Source organism: Nylanderia fulva, unplaced genomic scaffold, assembly GCF_048542155.1.
Source record: "Nylanderia fulva isolate GAGA-0341 unplaced genomic scaffold, ASM4854215v1 Scaffold4, whole genome shotgun sequence".
In the NCBI taxonomy this organism is placed as follows: Eukaryota; Metazoa; Arthropoda; class Insecta; order Hymenoptera; family Formicidae; genus Nylanderia; species Nylanderia fulva.
Window position 1 is genome coordinate 7,384,908 of NW_028190476.1, and position 19,651 is coordinate 7,404,558.

At 32.1% G+C, this 19,651-nt stretch overlaps 3 protein-coding genes across 5 annotated transcripts in view; 2 read left to right on the forward strand and 1 right to left on the reverse strand.

Annotated features, from left to right (window-relative positions):
- The first annotated feature begins 221 nt into the window (after window positions 1–221).
- On the forward strand, window positions 222–3,092 carry rept (RuvB-like helicase 2 rept). Its single transcript, XM_029305940.2, has 7 exons — window positions 222–305; window positions 746–853; window positions 1,010–1,444; window positions 1,524–1,956; window positions 2,275–2,543; window positions 2,637–2,742; window positions 2,811–3,092. Exons 1-7 carry the CDS (start codon window positions 300–302, stop codon window positions 2,843–2,845), a joined length of 1,392 nt encoding a protein of 463 aa, XP_029161773.1. The 5' UTR covers window positions 222–299; the 3' UTR covers window positions 2,846–3,092.
- On the reverse strand, window positions 2,978–7,543 carry LOC114933409 (uncharacterized). Its single transcript, XM_029305941.2, has 3 exons — window positions 7,221–7,543; window positions 4,888–5,019; window positions 2,978–3,561 (listed from the first exon to the last, which is right to left on the reverse strand). Exons 1-3 carry the CDS (start codon window positions 7,318–7,320, stop codon window positions 3,527–3,529), a joined length of 267 nt encoding a protein of 88 aa, XP_029161774.1. The 5' UTR covers window positions 7,321–7,543; the 3' UTR covers window positions 2,978–3,526.
- Window positions 4,418–19,651, forward strand: part of sff (BRSK family serine/threonine-protein kinase sugar-free frosting) — a 29,499-nt gene continuing 14,265 nt past the window's right edge. For 2 of the 3 annotated variants that reach the window (XM_029305937.2, XM_029305938.2), the window contains exons 1-8: window positions 9,088–11,015; window positions 16,733–16,913; window positions 16,988–17,128; window positions 17,235–17,385; window positions 17,527–17,742; window positions 18,013–18,212; window positions 18,337–18,567; window positions 19,037–19,338. In XM_029305937.2, the coding sequence (XP_029161770.1) occupies window positions 10,916–11,015; window positions 16,733–16,913; window positions 16,988–17,128; window positions 17,235–17,385; window positions 17,527–17,742; window positions 18,013–18,212; window positions 18,337–18,567; window positions 19,037–19,338 (1,522 nt within the window). In that variant the 5' untranslated portion in view covers window positions 9,088–10,915. Of the gene's footprint in view, window positions 5,011–7,351; window positions 7,529–9,087; window positions 11,016–16,732; window positions 16,914–16,987; window positions 17,129–17,234; window positions 17,386–17,526; window positions 17,743–18,012; window positions 18,213–18,336; window positions 18,568–19,036; window positions 19,339–19,651 lie in introns of those variants that run through there. The other variant, XM_029305939.2, reaches the window with a different exon arrangement.

Genomic DNA, 19,651 nt, shown 5'->3' on the forward strand with positions numbered 1-19,651 from the left:
CATGTATGTTTTCGTCACAGTTTAGCAACGGCGTTCTAATCCTGCGACGGGTTTAGAAACAGAGAACGAATCCCGCGGCGCTGATTGGTCGACTCGGGAGACGGAGCGCTCCGATTGGCCGAGCGCCGCTAGGGACTCTGGTTCCCCCCTAGGTCGGCGAGCGACGTGATTGGCTGGCGGCACAAAGACTGTGACGTCACACGCTGGAACGGTATATCGTCATAATATGGAAGGGGAACGAGTTCTATGATTTTCTCTTATTTCGCCGGCGAAGATACACATGTTTATTATCATTGAGCATGGCGGTAAGTTTCTCTATTTAAATAAATTATAAATATTTATAGATAAATTCTATGTCTTTATGAAAATAAATGATATGCATCTTTTTTCATAATTTTGCAATTTTGATGCGGCAAGTGCAATTTCTTATCTTTAGCGTCGATTAACCTATACATATATATACTTCTTGTATAACCGATCTAAAATACATATTTTATTCGCACAAATCACGCTTTGTAGAAAATATTAATCTACTAATGTTTTGCTTTAATATAAATTTTTTATAATAACTTAATATTATTTTAATAGCTAAATATTGATATTATTTTATGCTTTATATTGGTTGACATAGCAACCAAGAATTTGATCAATTTTATTATAATTATGCATCTTTGATCACAATTCTACAATATGCAGATTTGAAACTCTTCGTCATCAAGTATCTAATTATTATTTTTTATTTCAGGTTCTTACTAATGTCCAAGATGTTCGTGAAATTACCAAAATTGAGCGCATCGGTGCTCATTCCCATATCAGAGGTTTAGGACTGAGCGACAACTTGGAAGCTCGTCATGTAATTATCTGCATTGGACAAAGACTTTTTATTAATTACATTTATATATTATGTTATGTTACATATATAATTATATGTTGATTACTTATATTTTATTAATTACAAAAAATAAAGCAATTTAAATTTTATTGTTTTTAATTTTACATTATGTTATAGGTATCCCAAGGTATGGTTGGCCAGGAAATGGCCCGTAGGGCAGCTGGCGTTGTTCTGGAGATGATAAAAGATGGCAAGATAGCAGGTCGTGCGGTTTTGCTAGCCGGACAACCTGGCACAGGAAAAACAGCCATTGCTATGGGACTGGCGCAAGCCCTGGGTGCAGATACCCCTTTCACGTCGATGGCTGGTTCTGAGATTTATTCTTTAGAAATGAGTAAGACGGAGGCCCTACTTCAGTCTATCAGAAAGTCCATTGGTGTTAGAATCAAAGAGGAGACAGAAATTATAGAGGGCGAGGTGGTGGAGATCCAAGTTGATAGGCCGGCAACTGGAGTGGGAGTGAAAGTTGGCAAACTGACATTAAAAACAACTGAAATGGAAACGATATATGATTTAGGAAACAAAATGATCGATTGTTTGATGAAGGAGAAAGTTAGTACATTTATATCACATTAGATAATATTTTTTTACATCGATTTTTTTTTTAATTACGGTTTTTCATTGTCTCTAGGTGCAAGCTGGTGATGTTATAACAATCGATAAAGCAACAGGAAAGATCAACAGACTCGGACGGTCCTTTACGAGAGCTCGAGATTACGATGCAACTGGTTCTCAAACGCGTTTCGTTCAATGTCCGGAGGGCGAATTGCAGAAACGCAAAGAAGTTGTTCATACGGTGACTTTACATGAAATTGATGTAATAAATAGCAGAACTCATGGATTCTTAGCGCTGTTCGCCGGAGATACCGGAGAGATTAAATCGGAAGTGCGGGATCAAATAAATGCTAAAGTTGCCGAATGGCGAGAGGAGGGTAAAGCGGAAATCGTGCCAGGCGTACTTTTTATCGACGAGGTACACATGTTGGACATCGAATGTTTTTCATTTCTCAATCGGGCACTGGAAAATGAAATGGCTCCAGTTGTGATCATGGCAACAAACAGAGGTACAAAAATGTGGAAATAATAAAATATATTAAAGAGCTGTAAAATAATTATAATTTTGTAATTTTAACACATAATTTTACATATTTCATAAAATATAAACACTATTAATATTAATATTATCAATATTAAAGTTAATAATATAAAAATAATAATAAATTAATTAATAATATTAATAAAATATCTCGTAAATATTCATTCTTCGATAATCTTGTCAATAATTTTGTACAAAAAACTAAAAAAAATTAATTGTTAAAGAAAACATTGTTTTTAAGAGAAAAAAATTAATAGTTATGAATTAAAATTCTGTAATTGTGTAGGTATTACAAGAATCAGAGGGACAAATTATAAAAGTCCTCATGGAATGCCAATTGATTTATTGGATCGTATGATTATTGTTCCGACAATTCCATATCAAGAGAAAGACCTAAAGGAAATCTTGAAAATAAGATGCGAGGAAGAAGATTGTGAAATGGCTGATGATGCTCTGACAGTGTTAACAAGGATCGCTTTGGAAACCTCACTAAGATACGCAATACAATTAATTACTACGGCTTCTCTGGTTAGTCGCCGAAGAAAGAGTACAGAAGTAAGTAGTATATGACATAATTTATTATGTGTTCAATAATATTATTGTGATATTATTATTGTTATTATAATTGTATTTTTAATTTATGTTTAGGTTAATATTGACGACGTAAAACGTGTCTATTCTCTATTTCTTGATGAAAATAGATCTACGCAATTTCTTAAGGAATATCAAGATGATTTTATGTTCAATGAATTCCGTAAGTAAAAATGTTATTATTATGCGTAATTTAAGACTACATGTTTAAAGTTTGTTTAATTATTGCAGCTACTGCAGCTGGGGATATGGATGTTTCTCCATAGAGAATTAAAAAGTATAGAAGTCGAATTTTTTTCATTAAGTTCTATATTTTACAATATTCATCTATAATTATCAAAGAGTAATTATATTAGAATGTTTTATTTTTATTACATGAAAAACAATCGAGACACATTTCTTAATGCTATTACTTATTAGTACAAATATTCTTATATATTAATTATATATGAAAAATATCAAAAATAAATGCTTTGCATTATTGTCTCTTAATAAATAAATTTGTATATTTTACAGTTTAGTAAGGTAGATATGCAAACATTTCCATATTTATATATATATAGTTCTACTTATTAGTTTTGATTTATCTTGGATAATAATAATACACTTTTGATAATAGAGATATAAGCAATAATTGGTAATTATAACATTTATAAAGGAGGTATATTATATTTTTGGTGTGATTTTTCTCTTAACTATATATTATACAATGAAACGTGTATTTTTGTATTTTACTTTCATTATTCAAATGTTTTGATCTGCCTTCAGATTTGTTTACTGGGTTGCTGAATATAAGTTTATCATGAATTTAAAAAAAAATAATGAAAATCTTACTATAAGAACTCATTTTATGCGATGTATTTTGAATAGTGCATAAAGTATTCAATTTAATGACTTAAATGCAATATTTATCTTCATAAATACTTGATGTAGAATGTAGTTTAGTACTAAATTTTCGTCTTTTTCTCCTGAGTTTTCTTGACTAGAAAGAAAAAGTTGACATTAATCATCACAAATATTATATAAAGTCATTACATAAATAACATAGAAAACTTGTTTCCGTGCAAATGTATTTTTTATGTAATTTGAATATGAATAATTGAATCCTTTTCTAATAAAATATTCTAATAATAGTATAATATTCTAATAAATATTCTAATAAATAATTTTCTAATAAAAAATAGCACAAAATATCACTTTATCCAAAATGTCCAGAATATTTTAAACTTTTTATAAATATCTATGTGAAAATTTAATGTGCATACATGTAATATTAATTTTAGTTGTAAGGTATATATAATGTATTTTATTTAATTATTACATAATTAAATAATATAATATATTATTTAATTATATCCTTTATAAATATTCCATATACAAGGTGTCCCATTTTAATGTCCCACCCCAAATAAGTTTTTTATTTTTGATCGTAGAAAAAAATGTTTCAGACAAAAATTGTATGATTCCGAGGAGGACATAAGGTAATGCCATTAGTTTGACCTTGAATAGTTGCTTGAAGGTCACATAAAGGTCACCTTGGGGTGAGGAGATCTTGTTTTATAACTCAAAAAGTACTTGAGATAAAAATGTTTCATTATAGTGTTTTGGAAAGCTCTCGATGTCAGCTACAAGAATATGTAATGAAAAGTAGGTGGTTCCATTTAAGAAATTAAAGGTGACCTTTACATGACCCTCAAGCAACTATTCAAGGTCAAACTAATGGCACCACCTTATGTCCTCGAAATCATACAATTTTGGTCTGAAACATTTTTTTCTACAATCAAAAATAAAAAACTTATTTGAGGTGGGACATTAAAATAGGACACCCTATATAGGATTCATATAATATATAGATTCTTCATGATATTTTGAAGCTATCTTGAAGACATTTTTAGAATTCTAAAATAAAATATCTAGAAAATATTTCTAGGCATAGTTTGAAGCGCTTATTTGTTATATTTTTAAGAAAATTTTTTCTGAATATCAATATTCTATATAGTAACACATTTGATTTCAAAATTGCCGCGTTCAGCGGAACAACTGTTGAGTTGACAGCGTTGATTGGTTAGCTCGAAAAGCAAAGAACCAATCACGTTCACCTCTGCTAAGAAAACATTTGCACGCAGAAATAACGGGCGTTTGTTAATCTGGGCTAAAACGTCTGAAGATATCTGTTGGGATTATAATTCTTCAGCTTCTAGTTTTACTTGCAAGGCAAATTTTTAAGAAAGAGAAGCAGGCATAAATGGCAGAAGAAAGTCCGCAGAAACAAGATTTTCTAATCTCATTTACAAGCTAATATACTTACTGGTTATCAGTTTTATGTTGTCTTCCGGTTTGAAGGACGATTGGGCCTTTTTATCTTTTGATATGAAACCTAAGCCATATTCTACCCTGTACACGGGTAATGGAATCACCGTGGATGATACAGGTATCATTACTAAAGAAAGAATAAATATATTTATAATTATTAATTATGTACATGTATATTGTACATATAAAATTAATAATTAATAATTTAATTAATAGTTTTATGTATATATACACATGTATACTTATTATATAAATACATTTATAATTATTAATTATATATATACAATTAATAATTATAAATAATATAAAATATTTATATATAATATTATAAGATATAATATATACATTTATAAAATAATAAAAATATTAAATAAGTAAATAGCTACAAAATATCAAAATTGTATGTATACAATTTAAAAAAATTTATCAGTCATTTATGCATTTTGTACAAACAAATACTGACATATATATATATTTTGAGATTAAATTTTTGATAAAAAATAATTGTCAAAAAAGAAAAAGTTGCAAAGAGGGCCATTTATAATATATGTATTTATTACAATATTCGTATATTATAATATCGTTATAAGTAGAAATAATAATTCTTCCTGGATCTTATTTTTTATTAATAATTTTTTTTATTGCAGATAATTTTATAAAAGGTGTCACTTTTGGTACAAAATATAGGGATAACTGCCTGAAATTTTTAAAGATGTTATATATATATAATATATACTGAAAAAAAATTTGTTAACTTGATCAAATCTTTCAACTAAATTTTACTATTTGGTTAATTGAACACATATACATTAGTATTTAAGTGAAATATGTTTTATTATATAGATTTAATATGTTATATATATTTAAATATTTTTATATGTTCAATTAACAAAATAATATTTAGTTGAAAGGTAGTTATTAGTAAGTTAATAAATTTTTTTTAGTGTATGACTTTTGTTCTGTTATTTGATTAAAAAATTTTTATACGTACATTTATTATTACAAAAAAAATTTTATCGTACATTTAATATTATATATGTACGTATATTTAACCATTTTTGTCTGCTTATTATATTATTACTAAATTAAATTTTTGCTTCAAGGATGATGTTTCAAAGCTCGGCTGCATAAATTTTACTACGTTTTATTGCGCCAGCAAAATGTGTAAAAATTTCGCGATCTAGATATATGGATAAGAATAAAGAAACAAAAACAGATTTGTGTAGGATGCAATATCGAGTATTTTACTTTGATAATAATATATACAATATAATATATGTAGGTTCTCTTTCTCTCTTTGTAATCTTGTAAAATATAATATGTAAATCTTTAATATGATCAAACACCTACACATTATTCTGACTGACATCACCATTCTGTTAAGGCTTCTTTAGACGATTCATATTCGTGACAAAATTCAAAAGAGAATTCTATTTATAATTTTATGCGTCACAACATTATTTAATGTATACGTGTATTTTATTACATATTTTTATATGATATTTGTATTTTACGTTTTAACTATTTTCTTTCTCTCTCGGCTTTTCCTTTTTTTTAATATGCACTTTTTCTTGAGATACACAAAACGATAATGTATATGAAAAATGTAAATAGTACGAGAGAGAACAGTATCAATTAGCCTCAACGATATATAATTACGGTGAAAGTTCTTTTCACGTTCACTTTTTCATGATGTGTTACTTTTATGCGATTCCTTAGGATTTTTTTAATGAAAAAAAAAATTTTATATTTAAACACTTAATTTTTATTATATTAAAATGTATTTTATTTTTTATAATAATAAATAATTTTTTGAAATATTTTTATTATTTTGCAAAACGAAAAATTATTTTCTTAATTATGTTTTATTTATGGAACAATAATGCGTTTCTTACGTGATCTAATAACAATAAGAAAAAATTATTTTATTATATCTTTGTTGACTAAAAATTTTTCGGAAACTAATAGCAATTTTTGTTCGTATGTAGTTTTTTATTAGAATATACAGATATTGACGCGAAAAGTGAATTCATTTTTTTATTGTTTATTTCGTACTAAAACTATAGATAGATGATGTGCATTGGAAAACACACGAGTTATTGTGTATATATTTTTTCGCGTGCTAATGAAAGTTTAGATTTCACAGGAAATATTCAGAGGACATTCTAGCACGCGCGTGAAAGTGAGAATAAATAACAGCAGCAGAAGAGGACATTCAAACTAAAATCTTCGTGAAATATTGAAATACGTTTAATTTCAATTTATTAATTTTTCTTTAGAACAACACATTTAAATTCCTGACAAATAAATGACAGATTGTTCGCCCACCTGGTTCAAAGATGTTGTCCCCGTTTTTCTTATAAATCATAGACTTGGCGTTTATCGCGACGACGAGAGAAAGAAGGACGACGGTCCAGAGAGTCCTCATAATTAATTCACTAATTTTTTTTAAATTTCAGGAAATTCTTCGAGATTTCTCTGCGCGAGTATTTGAACACCTCGGTACTCGTTACGATACTACGATAAATACGCCTCGCGCACCTTCTCCATGGACCCAGACAGATGAAAACATGAGTGGGGAAACTTGGGAATATATAAGGGAATTGGCGCAATCCGTGGGAGATCGTGCGATTGTGGTAAGTTGGCATATTATAGCATGTCAGCGATAGAAAGCATGACGACGAGGAAAAGCAAAATCGAGAAAATATCACAAATTTCATTGCACTTCCGGAGAGACATGTGAAAATTTTACTCTTCAGCAAAAACGTTGTTACATCACATTATCGCTGACCTGGATCGATCTTCATCTATTATATAAATGGAAAAATATTTATTTCTCTTTTCCTCTCTCTTGACAAAAAGTTTTTATTTTTATTATATATATTATATATATATTTTATTATAATATATATAATATAAGCACAAAGATTATATATAATATAATATTTTATTATGACATCATTTTGATGTCATAATAATTACTGTGGCTATCTGGGTATATAATTTTTTATTATATTGTGATAAATTGCAAATAATATTTGCACTATAAATATTTAATATGATCATGTATTGTATTACAACGCAAGTAACAAACTGACGTCATTAAATATCAAAATAACATCATTTTAACATCTAATGACGTCATTTTGATGTTTAATGACGTCATTCGGCGTCGAATAAATGACGCATGCTTACTATCTGGGAATATTAAGATGTTCTTTCTATACTCTCTTTATACTCTAAAGATATTTTAGCTTGAGCGAGTTAATTTATGCGATTTCCTTCTCGAAAATAAGTAAAAAGTATTTGGAACAAAATTATACGTCACGCGACACGCCTACGCGGCTTATTCCACTTGAAAGTGAATTGTGACAAAAGCAAGATGCTTGTAAGCAATGTAAGCAATGGCTAGGGAGCGTCAAGGATTTGTGTTAATTATTCTTTACATACGTTACGTCGTATTTTGTTTCTCCGTCAACTTATATATACATATATAGAAGATAAAAGAGACATAAAATTATGACAAACTTGATTTTTTATTTATGTTGCATAATAATACAATTTTATTGAAGATAGAATTGAATAAAAATCAATTGTATTATTTATTTAAATTTAGAAAGAAAAATACGATAATGAAAAATATAAAAAAATGTCAATGATATATAATACTACACTGAAAAAATTGTTAACTTGATTAAATCGTTCATTAAATTACTATTTTATTAATTGAACATATATATTTAAGTCAAATATATGTTTTGTTAGATTTAACATGTTATATTTAATTTAAATATTTCTTCAATATATACGTTCAATTAATAAAATAATATTTAGTCGGACGATTTAGTCAACAAATTTTTTTAAGCGTAATTATAAATAATTCCATATAGTCATAATAAACATGATAGAAAAACAGACTTCGGTCTAAGAATGGAAATTGGATTAAAAAGTGAAAAGATCCAGATTGAAAGAGAAACGATGATATAACTATTCGAATAATTTATTCATGACGACAATTTTGTCTTTTCCACTTAAATTTATAATATTCATTGAATGTAACAATTCTGACATGTGCTCGAAATACAAATATATCATCCCTTAGGTGGGTAAAAATAAAACGAAGATTATATATATATACACCTTCTAAATAAGATAAAATCAACAGCAGAGAAGAAAGAAAAAAAAAACCAAAATAAGCCACGAGCACCCTCGCACGATGAAGAACCCATTCAAGCATAACACGAAGCCCGGACACGAACCATCGGCAATTGTCTTTGTATCGACGGTGGAGGTATCAACCCCTCGCGCGAGCACACTTTGCCACCCCGAAGACGGACGGACACGCGGCTCCGTTCCGTCCGCCACGTTTTCCAGAGCCTGATTTGACACCCTCGCATATCTATCGCCGTTCTCCGCTGGTCGGCGATCGTGTTCTCTGCATGCGCGCAGAGGGTGGAAAGGGTCTGTTCGTTAGCGGGCGTGGGGGTGCGCGCGCACCACCTTACCCCCCTTTGTGCGCCCCGGCACGTAATCGAACTGGGAGCGCCGTAGTAGTCGTCAGTTCCGTAAAACGGGGCTATATTTCATCGCTAAAAATGGTAATGTAATCACGATAGAGAGGAGAGAAAAAAGAGAGAGAGAGAGAGAGAGAGAGCCGTGGAAAGTATATACAATTTGATACGAGACGAGGCAAGGGCCAAAGATTTTCGCGCCGAGGATCCGGATTCCTCCCGATCCGCGATAAAAGGGACACTCGGATCGCCGGAACACGATCACGCCGCTTATCAGCTAGATTATAGCGACACCGATGCGTGAATGCGTGCAGGGTAGAATGACTCAAACGGAGGAGGGTGCCCATGCATACGTGCCAGCCCGAGCCCCGAGGGTGTCTAGGAAGTCTTGAGGAAGCCATCGAGTTCGTTCTGTTCTCGGGTGCCAACTTTGTCAGCGGAGCCAGAAGGTATCATCAATGGAAGCGGACTCGACGATCCGCTTGAGGCTGATGGACGAACGAGGGGAGTCTTCGTGAAGCGGAGGAGTCTGCGGGATCGCAAGCGAGGGCTAAAAACGGCCAATTTTCCTTGGAGGCTTAGCCCGAGCGAGGCTAGACCCGGGTGCTGTGGGATCTTTTCTCATAAATGGCGCGAATCATAATGGCGTCCATTTTCGTGAAATCCTGCCTGGCCGTGAACGACTGATGCAGGAGCAACTGCAGATACTACCTTCATAAATATCTAAATAATCAACTCCAACTACTTCTATATGTATATATCTATATAGTTCGCTTGATACCTCGCTAACTCAAATGGGCGAATCAGCTAGTGTAGTTCTTCGAAATATCCCGGGCGAGCTTGCAAGGAGACAGCATGGAACAAATTCGCAAGATACATCCACCGAAGATAAAAGAACACTTACGACAGTGATATAATGTTAGCGCGAGTGTGTATTTGTAGGTATATGATGCCTCTGCCTCTGAAAGTATTTCGTGCTCCCTTATTTCATCGTCGAAAGTGAAAACGTCGTCTTTTGAGGGATAAGAATTTAGGCTAACTAAACTATGGATGTGTACGTGACACGTGATTTTTGATCGTTCTCGGTTCATTAGAAACGAAAAGGCAAAATATTCCAAATAACATTTGTAGATAATTTGGGTAAAGTTTCATTCAGAATGTATACAGTAATAATTCGAGACAGACTGGAACATCATTGCTTTCCGGATTGTTTGTGTCTGAATGGACCTGGAAAAAATCATTAATTTCTCGAGTTGCCTTTGACAGAGCGTTTTCTTCGAATCCCATCGCAAGAGTTGCGCCTTCAAATCACTCCAACAAAGTGCATAGAGGTAAAATGGCAGTGGAACACAGCAATCCCGCGAGAAAGTGATACACGACGAACCTGTGGGAGGACACAGGAAGCTGAAGAAGAGGAAGAGGAAGGATCTGCGTGGCCGTTCGATCCCCGTGGCTTGTACAAAACAATCATTCAACCTGGCGGACCAAGAGGAAGGTGGAGGCTCGGCAGCGATGCAGGGCAAAGAGAGCCCTATCGGGTCCAACACCCAGGAGACTCATCAGTACGTCGGCCCTTATCGGTTGGAGAAGACCTTGGGGAAAGGCCAGACCGGTGGGTGGTGCATCATCCCTCTTTCTCCTCCACCCTTCTATCTAATCTATCTATCTATCTATCTTTTTCCCTCTTTTGTTCTGTGTCGCAAAATCTTTAACATAATTGTTATCTTTATATTGGATGGCAAATCGCAGAATAATATCTAGTTAAATAGGGGTTGAAGAATCAGAGCAAGTTCCACGTATTTGAGAGGACGTAGGATGTATAACTTTGCACATGCGATTATAGGAATTTGTATAATTGCACATATGTGTGAAATTGACTGTCCGAGTCGATGGTGTCGCGGTTTCTTGCTTACCCAAAACTTATCGAAGTCGGTGCGCATGAATACATTGATCGATATAAATTTGCTGCAAAACTTTCTCGCGCGATTTCAAGGGCGTCCTTTGTACGTATGTATGTGTGTGTGAGAGAGAGAGATATATAGAACACATGCAAGTTTCATGGATTATTTAATTATCCGTATACTTATGAAACAAAGATATCTTCTTCGAGATCTTGCAAATCTGCAAAAGATTGCGAATTCTGATATCATAACAAATTACGAGAAAAAAGATTTTTTTACGAATATCATTTTACAAGAAGCAACTTTTTTCAGATACAAGATCAAAATTAATCGTTTCTAGTTTTGTTCACGCTAAAGATGATTTCGGTTTACAAATTGCTCCATAATTTTGGAAATTTTGCAATTAAAATTGGAAGAAATGGAGTTATAATTATAACATATTTTATTATTATAGCTACGATATGAATTGGTTTTATTGCAATAAAAATGAAGTAACTTGTTCAGACTTTCAGCTCTAAAAAAAGATATATAAATTTTTTGCAAAATATCCAAATATTTCCAAATATTATTCATTTTAACATTGAATTTGTATTCGGCAGCTTAAAAAAGTCCTGAAATTTAAATGAAATATAATTGAAAATATACTTAATCATGTTAATTTTATTTAATTATGAATATCTTGTTACGCGTAATCGATACAGTAAGTTTCTTTTGTGGGTTAAAAATCTTAACAGCACTTAATTTTAATTGCAATAAAATTTTTCCACACAATACGTCACATACTGTAATTATAATATATTATAATTATAATATACTGTAATTATAATATATAACATATTTAAATAGAGCAATTCTTACAATTTTAACTGCTAATTTCTCAAAATTGTGATATAATAAAACACTTTAAAAACTGGAATCATATTCAGCGTAAAAAAAATACAAGAAATGACTAGTCTTGTTCGTATATTTTTTTGTTTATTATTTTTTTGTATAATGAAACCAACTCGCGTTTCCGGCACATAAGATCGAATAGTCATTCCATAAATAATGAATATCAGCTTTATGGTAATATTCAGTTAAATACATTTTCCAACTCGATACGGATTTGATTGTTTCATTAACTTCTCTCTGTCCATCGGTCTATTGTTTCGCCCAAACAAAACTTAGGTATTGTCTTTCGTCGTTACTACGACACGCTATATATATAGTAAATTTATCTAAAATAGATACATATTCCATACATCTTATATACACATTAAGGAAAATCATACGATAAATAATATTTTGAGAATACTGTTTATATATAAACATTTTTTACAAACATTTTATAAACAATATATATATATATATATATATATATATATATATATGTATATTTATATAATTTATTACATTTATTATTTATATGTTATATATTTATATATGTACTATTTATATATAATAAAATATAAATATTGTGTGTATAAATATGTATGCATACATAAATAATAACACTATATATATATTTCTGCAAATATCAAATGTTACAATTGTAATTATTACAAAATGCTTTTTATAGCAAAATTATGTTTGTTGTGGCACAATAAAAATACCATAAGTGCAATAATTCGAGGAAAAATAGATAATTAATGGTTAAAAAATTTTTCACGATATGAATCATAAAAAAATAAGTGAGAGAACAAATGTGTTTTATAAAAAGCTCGTACATCAAGAATATTTGCGGAGAAGTTAATGCCGCACTAATTTGCTCTCACCTCGAAGGTATTCGATGCTATTATGCTATTATGCGATCAATACTGATGACATACTAATTATACAGTGGTTATGGGCAGATAGAGAGCTAGAAATGTTTGAGAGCAATAATTGAAATGTATACAAAAATATGTATATGTGTATTCATATTGTCACACAGATGAACGCAGTTATGCAATATGGGGAACCAATCATCAATTTTCTATTTCGAAATTTTTATTGCAAATTGTGCCTGATACATTTGGCCATATCAATAAAAATCTTGAAATAAAAAAAATGGTGATTGGTTCCATATGACATAACTGCGTCCAATTATAAATTGGTAGAACTAAATTGTACTATTTTTCAAAATTTGAGTCGGTTACAGATGATATAAAAACAAGATAAATAGAAAGGAAAATTTTTATCGAAATATTTTAAGAATATTGCTTAATACATATAAGAAAATTAGAATTAAAATTAGTATATTGATATCAAAGCATTTGATCCAAGATTTTGTTTTCAATTATAGGAAAAAGTTGTAATAAAAAAGGATAAAATGCGAAATTTCACTAATATTATTAAAATAATTGAAAAACCTGGTAATTAAAAGAATTGACATATATGTATATTTTGATTATACATTTCATTGTATATTTTTAAATATTTTTCGTTAAATATCTCTCTACGCAACACAAAGAAATGCATTACATACCCCAGTTAACAAACACATGTCATTTTGACATTTAATGACGTCAGTTTGCTACTTGGATAAATCAGCTTGTAAATCAGTATTTTAATAACAAATGTAATTACAGAATTAATGTGAAAATGTAAAATTAAAATTCTAAAATTAAATTTCTGTATTGCATTGACTGGAAGAGAAAAACATCCTTGATAATGATTGCAAATTTTTATTAAGTATTTAACGAGCGTTTCTAATTAAGCACCATCGACGAAGAGACTATAGGAAATAATATAATGTCGATGACAATGAACCAAAGAAAGAAGAGAACGCCAACGTGCGTATTTTGCATATGAATGCTAGCGTAAATTGGTGGTATTAAAATGAAAAGAGGAGAGATAATTGACTTCTGTTTTAAATAGAACTTTTTATTAGACTTTTACGTTTCTTTTTAGATCTGTATCCAAATTTTTACCGGCAGAGCCTTCAAATGCAAAGTTTATATAGAGATGCGAATTTTTTTGCGATCAACGTGTGTAGTGTTTCGCAAGAACTTGTTAATGAATTCACATGGGTTGGCTTTCAGCGAATGAGTCTCGTAGTGGTCATTTCCTCTGGCAGACTATATCGATCCCATATGCACCTTGGAAGGGGTGCATGCTCCGGCACGTGACAATACGGTGCGTTAATCATACGAATGAATTCCTCTCCACGCTTTGAATTCTGTGACCCACGCGCAAACGGGTAATGAAATTGCCGCTCGTGCTTGCTGGCACAAGTTTGAATTATAACCAAGTGGTTATTAGATCTGGATGAAAAGTTACAGAGAAGAATATAACAATTTTCAGACTTTCTTACGTGTTTTCGCGCGAAAAAATACTACCCAGGTAGCAAACGTACGTCATTTTGACGTTTAATGACGTCAGTTTGCTATTTGGGTGAAAAGACAACCCAGGTAGCAGGCATACGTCATTTTGACGTCTAATGACGTCATTCGACGTTAAAATGACGTCATTTTGACGTTAATGATGTCAATTTGCTATTTGAGGACAAAAATGTTCTCAGGTAGCAATACGTCATTTTGACATTGAATGACGTCATCAAACAGCAAAATGACGTCATTTTGACGTTAAATGATGTCAATTTGCTATTTGAGAAGGGCAAGAATGTTCTCAGGTAGCAATACGTCATTTTGACATCGAATGACGTTATCAGACGACAAAATGACATTTTGATGTTTAATGACGTCAGTTTGCTACTTGGGGTTACTTCTGGAATTGCTCAATTTGATAAGTCATTCTTATAGAATGTTTATTAAAAGAAGTTGTCCCCATCCCGAAAAACATTCAAACCTAATTCAAATTCATTTCTGATTAAATTAAAATTATGTTTGTCACATAAATTAATATTATATTTGTTGCATTAAAAGATTAGATAAAAAATCTCTATGAAATGACAAAAAATTTTGAAATTATTAAAAAAGAAATATTAAAAAAAAATTAAATTTTGAAACATTTTGCAAATACGAATTTCATTTCTTCACATCGTTTCAGATACTTAAATTTGGGAAATTAGTTTTGCGTAAAAAAATATTCGGAAATTTTATTCTTCGAATGCATCTACTTTCGACATTGTTTAATTACGGATTGCGAAGAAAAAAAATGATTTTAACTCTCTCGATGGTGCTGTTAATGCAATTGTCATCAGATTTGATGGAAACGCTGCGTTCTATTTAACATCTCTATACATAAATGTCATGTCGTCAATCATCGGGACTTAACATCGGACTTCATTTCATGTGGCTCTATTGAGGCTGTCTAAAAGATAATCATCGATCATAAAAAGTGTTTCGGGCTATTTATAACGTTGCGATATAACGTCACAGAAATATATAATATATTTTTAGACGACATGTAAATAAGTGCACATGCGATAGATATATAGGGAAGCCAACGCGCACGTGAAAAAATTATGTTTCGCTCGAGTAATCAAAAAACGTTGATCACTTCGTGATAATCGAGCGCCTGCAAGATTGTTAATAGTTTTCATATAATTGCTATGTAAAGGCTATGCAAATTCCTCATCTAGGATTAATCCTTTTCTACCTCCAATTAGATGCGAACTTCATTATAAGGACTTTTAATTGCTCCCCATTATCGCTTTTACGACGAACAGTTTCCTGCTGTTTTTCTCCTCCCTTTTTTCTCTTTGTATATTCGTTTAAACGGTACAATCATCGTTGGTTCAACTATTTAAGTGGATAAAAACATTGTCTGATGCGATTTATAAATTTCAGGCTGCCCTAAGTAGCAAACGTACGTCATTTTGACATTTAATAACGTCATTTTGACGTTTAATGACGTCATTTTGACGTTTAATGACGTCAGTTTGCTACTTGGGACGATTCAAGTAAATCACTTTTGTTTTATAAATTATTAATCTAATAAATTAATATTAAAAAAAAATAACGATATAAAAAATTGCGACAAATAAATAAAAAATACAAAAATTAAAAAATTTGCGGAAATTAAAAATTAATACAAAATAGAAAAAATATAAAAAAAATTTTAGTCAAAAAAATTTGCTGCGTTGCTAAATTACTAATACGTATTCTGTACATTTACGTTCAATGATAATATCATCGTACAAATATGGTTGTGTCATTATATGTATATATAATTGTCATTATATAATAATTAAGAGTAGATTGCGAGGATAATATATGGCGCAAATAATTATAATAACGCACTTACTCACTATATATTTATATTTGAATTATTAATGTATTTCAAAATATTTTTTAATAATATATTTTCAATTTGTTATTATTGCAAAAATTGCAGAAAATTTTATTATTTTAATGTAATAATGAGACCAAAATAATTAGAGCTGTTTGTGTTTTTAAGGCACATCGCAGTTAAATTAAAAAAAAATAGAGAAATCTTTCTTCTTTATCTTCCTGTTTTTCCTATGCTAATATGTATAAAGTAGAGATTTTCCTTTTTATTTTAGGATTGGTAAAGCTTGGCGTACACTGTGTGTTGGGCAAAAAGGTAGCAATCAAGATTATCAATCGTGAAAAGCTTTCGGAATCTGTGCTGATGAAAGTGGAGCGCGAAATCGCAATCATGAAACTGATCGACCATCCTCACGTGCTCGGCCTGTCGGATGTGTACGAAAACAAGAAATATTTGTAAGCTAAAAATTGATAAAAATATCTTTACAAATGAGAAAAACCTCTTATAATACCAATATTATTCTTTCAAGGTATCTTGTACTGGAACACGTCTCGGGTGGGGAGCTGTTCGATTATTTGGTTAAAAAGGGTAGACTGACTCCGAAGGAAGCGAGACGATTTTTTCGACAAATAATTTCCGCATTAGACTTTTGTCACAGCCATAGTATATGGTGAGTCTCGTTATTCATAACATAAATAATCGTATTTTTTTTTATTATTGTTTCTCTTTCTCGATATTATCTACGATAAGACTGATTTTTGTCGTCATTTTTACAGCCACAGAGATTTGAAACCTGAAAACTTATTACTGGATGAGAAGAATAATATTAAGATAGCGGATTTTGGAATGGCATCTTTACAACCTGCGGGTTCCATGTTGGAGACTAGTTGCGGCTCGCCTCATTACGCCTGTCCCGAAGTCATTAGAGTAAGGACCTCTTTTATAATTAATTTTCTCCCTAATGGCTAATCGATAGCGTATCGAATTACAAGAGTGATAAATGAAGCGAGTAATAACTAATAAGCGTATATACATCATTTATATAAAAGCATTTCCTCTTTTTTTCAGGGTGAAAAGTATGACGGCAGAAAGGCGGATGTTTGGTCCTGCGGGGTGATACTTTACGCGCTTCTGGTAGGTGCGTTACCTTTCGACGATGACAATCTGAGAAAATTACTGGAGAAAGTTAAGCGGGGACTGTTTTACATACCGCACTTCGTACCGCCTGAGTGTCAGAATTTGCTCAGGGGTATGATAGAGGTTGATCCTGAGAAAAGACTGACGGTGAGACGCTTTAATCGTAAAGCAGTTTTAAATAAAATATAAATAATAAAATATATAGAAAAACATATTAGATACATTTAAAATTTAGTGCTGAATAAAATATAAATAGTAAAATATATAAAAAAAACATATTAGATATATTTAATATTTAGTGCTGAATAAAATATAAATAGTAAAATATATAGAAAAACATTAGATATATTATATTTAATATTTAGTGCTGAAATATATATTTTGTAAATAACAAGCAAGGCTATTTTTTTGTTTTAGTTAGCGGAAATAAACAAACATATCTGGGTAACGGCGGCGGGTAAGGGCGAGCTGGAGTTGGAGATGTCGATGATGGATGTAGTGCAGACGCACGTTATTCCGTCCGTGGATGCGATCGATCCCGACGTGCTGCAAGCGATCGCGAGTCTTGGTTGCTTCAAAGAGCGCGACAAACTCATTCAGGAACTGCTCAGTCCAAAGTAAGATGATCAGAGACTTTATATTTAACTTAAATCTATCTAAAGGATTTAAATCTAGCTAATGATTGGAAATATATCGTGAAAAAAAAAGACTTTACAAAGTAACGAGAAAACTTCTCCTCAGCCACAACACGGAAAAAGTGATATATTTCCTGTTGCTGGAGAGGAAGCGAAGGAGACCGGCGTGCGAGGACGAGCTGGAAGTAATGAGGGGTGGCATGAGGGGATCCGCAGGACAATTGGAAGCTGATCCACCGAGGAAACGAGTGGACACATGTAGAGTGAACGGAAGTACCGCGCTCAATCTCGGACAGATCAGTCATGGATCGCCATTGACGCCCAGAAGACAGTCCAGGTAGACCTCAAGTGAATTTTAATAAACGAGATGCGTCCAGAAAGTAATACTGAAGAGATTCGTGCATTTTATGAATAAAACTCATGTGCTTAATGAAAGAGTTCTGCAATGTCAGGCAGTTGGTTCACTTGAAATTGACATTGCATGACAGCGTCAGTTATGTCGCGTGTTTTGTACATATTTCCTTCATTTCACTTTCTTTTCCGTCAGATCTGAACTTTGTACAGGCTTAGGACTAGCTCTCGTATCATGTTTGGAATCTTCCCAAGTAACAAATTGACATCATTAGAAGTCAAAATGATGTCAATTTGACGTCTATGACGTCATTCGACGTCAAAATGACGTACACTTGCTACCTGGGTTGAGCTCTTCCGCAAAATAAAACACAAAACAATTAATACCAATGGGAACATCAATTAAAGTGTCTAAGTGAGCGCTGTTTCATTAATGGTATCGCTGATTGTTGCAGCACGAGACACCACGCGCGCCGATCACCAAGTACAGGCGGGTGTCACACTCACAGCTCTCATTCGCACGCGTCAACTCCGGGTAGCTCGCCGTTGCACGCGCCTGCGGGCCTATTGAGTCCTCACCGAGCGCCGATATCACACGTAGGCCAAACGGTTACCAGCAGTCCGCACAGGTTGTCCATAGGCAGTAGTACTACTACCACCGCTGGAAACGGCAGTCCTACGAGTCAGAGCGTACCAACGCCGGCGTCGGCGTCGGCGCTCACCAGTGTCGGCATTGAACTTAACGAGATGCAACCTGGTGAGTTTTTACAGTAACACTGGAAGTTCCAAGTAAAGAACTTCGCACAATTTTTATGGATATTGGATTTTGGAATTGGCTAATTTTCTCATATATTATAGCTTGTGACCTGGTGAATAAAAGATAACGTCGAAGCTGAATAATGGACAATTACTGAGTTATAGTCACTCACACAACTCGCAAAGCCCAAATTTTTCATGTTTAACTATAGTTATAAATCGGTAACTGTCTATTATTTAGTTTTTCAACCTATAAACCGAGATTCAATTTTATATAGGATTAGTGCAGGCTTTTTGAATCTATATGAAGTCCT

Bases quoted from the DNA above. Each gene is read 5' to 3' on its own strand.
- rept (XM_029305940.2), top strand. The intron at 2,544-2,636 runs GTAAGTAGTATA...ATTTATGTTTAG, and splicing joins GCCGAAGAAAGAGTACAGAA to GTTAATATTGACGACGTAAA. The intron at 2,743-2,810 runs GTAAGTAAAAAT...TAATTATTGCAG, and splicing joins TTTTATGTTCAATGAATTCC to CTACTGCAGCTGGGGATATG.
- LOC114933409 (XM_029305941.2), bottom strand. From the start codon at position 7,320: ATGAGGACTCTCTGGACCGTCGTCCTTCTTTCTCTCGTCGTCGCGATA. The intron at 5,020-7,220 runs GTGGGCGAACAA...TTCTTTCTTTAG, and splicing joins GGACAACATCTTTGAACCAG to TAATGATACCTGTATCATCC. The intron at 3,562-4,887 runs GTAAGTATATTA...TTTTCTTTCTAG, and splicing joins CAACATAAAACTGATAACCA to TCAAGAAAACTCAGGAGAAA.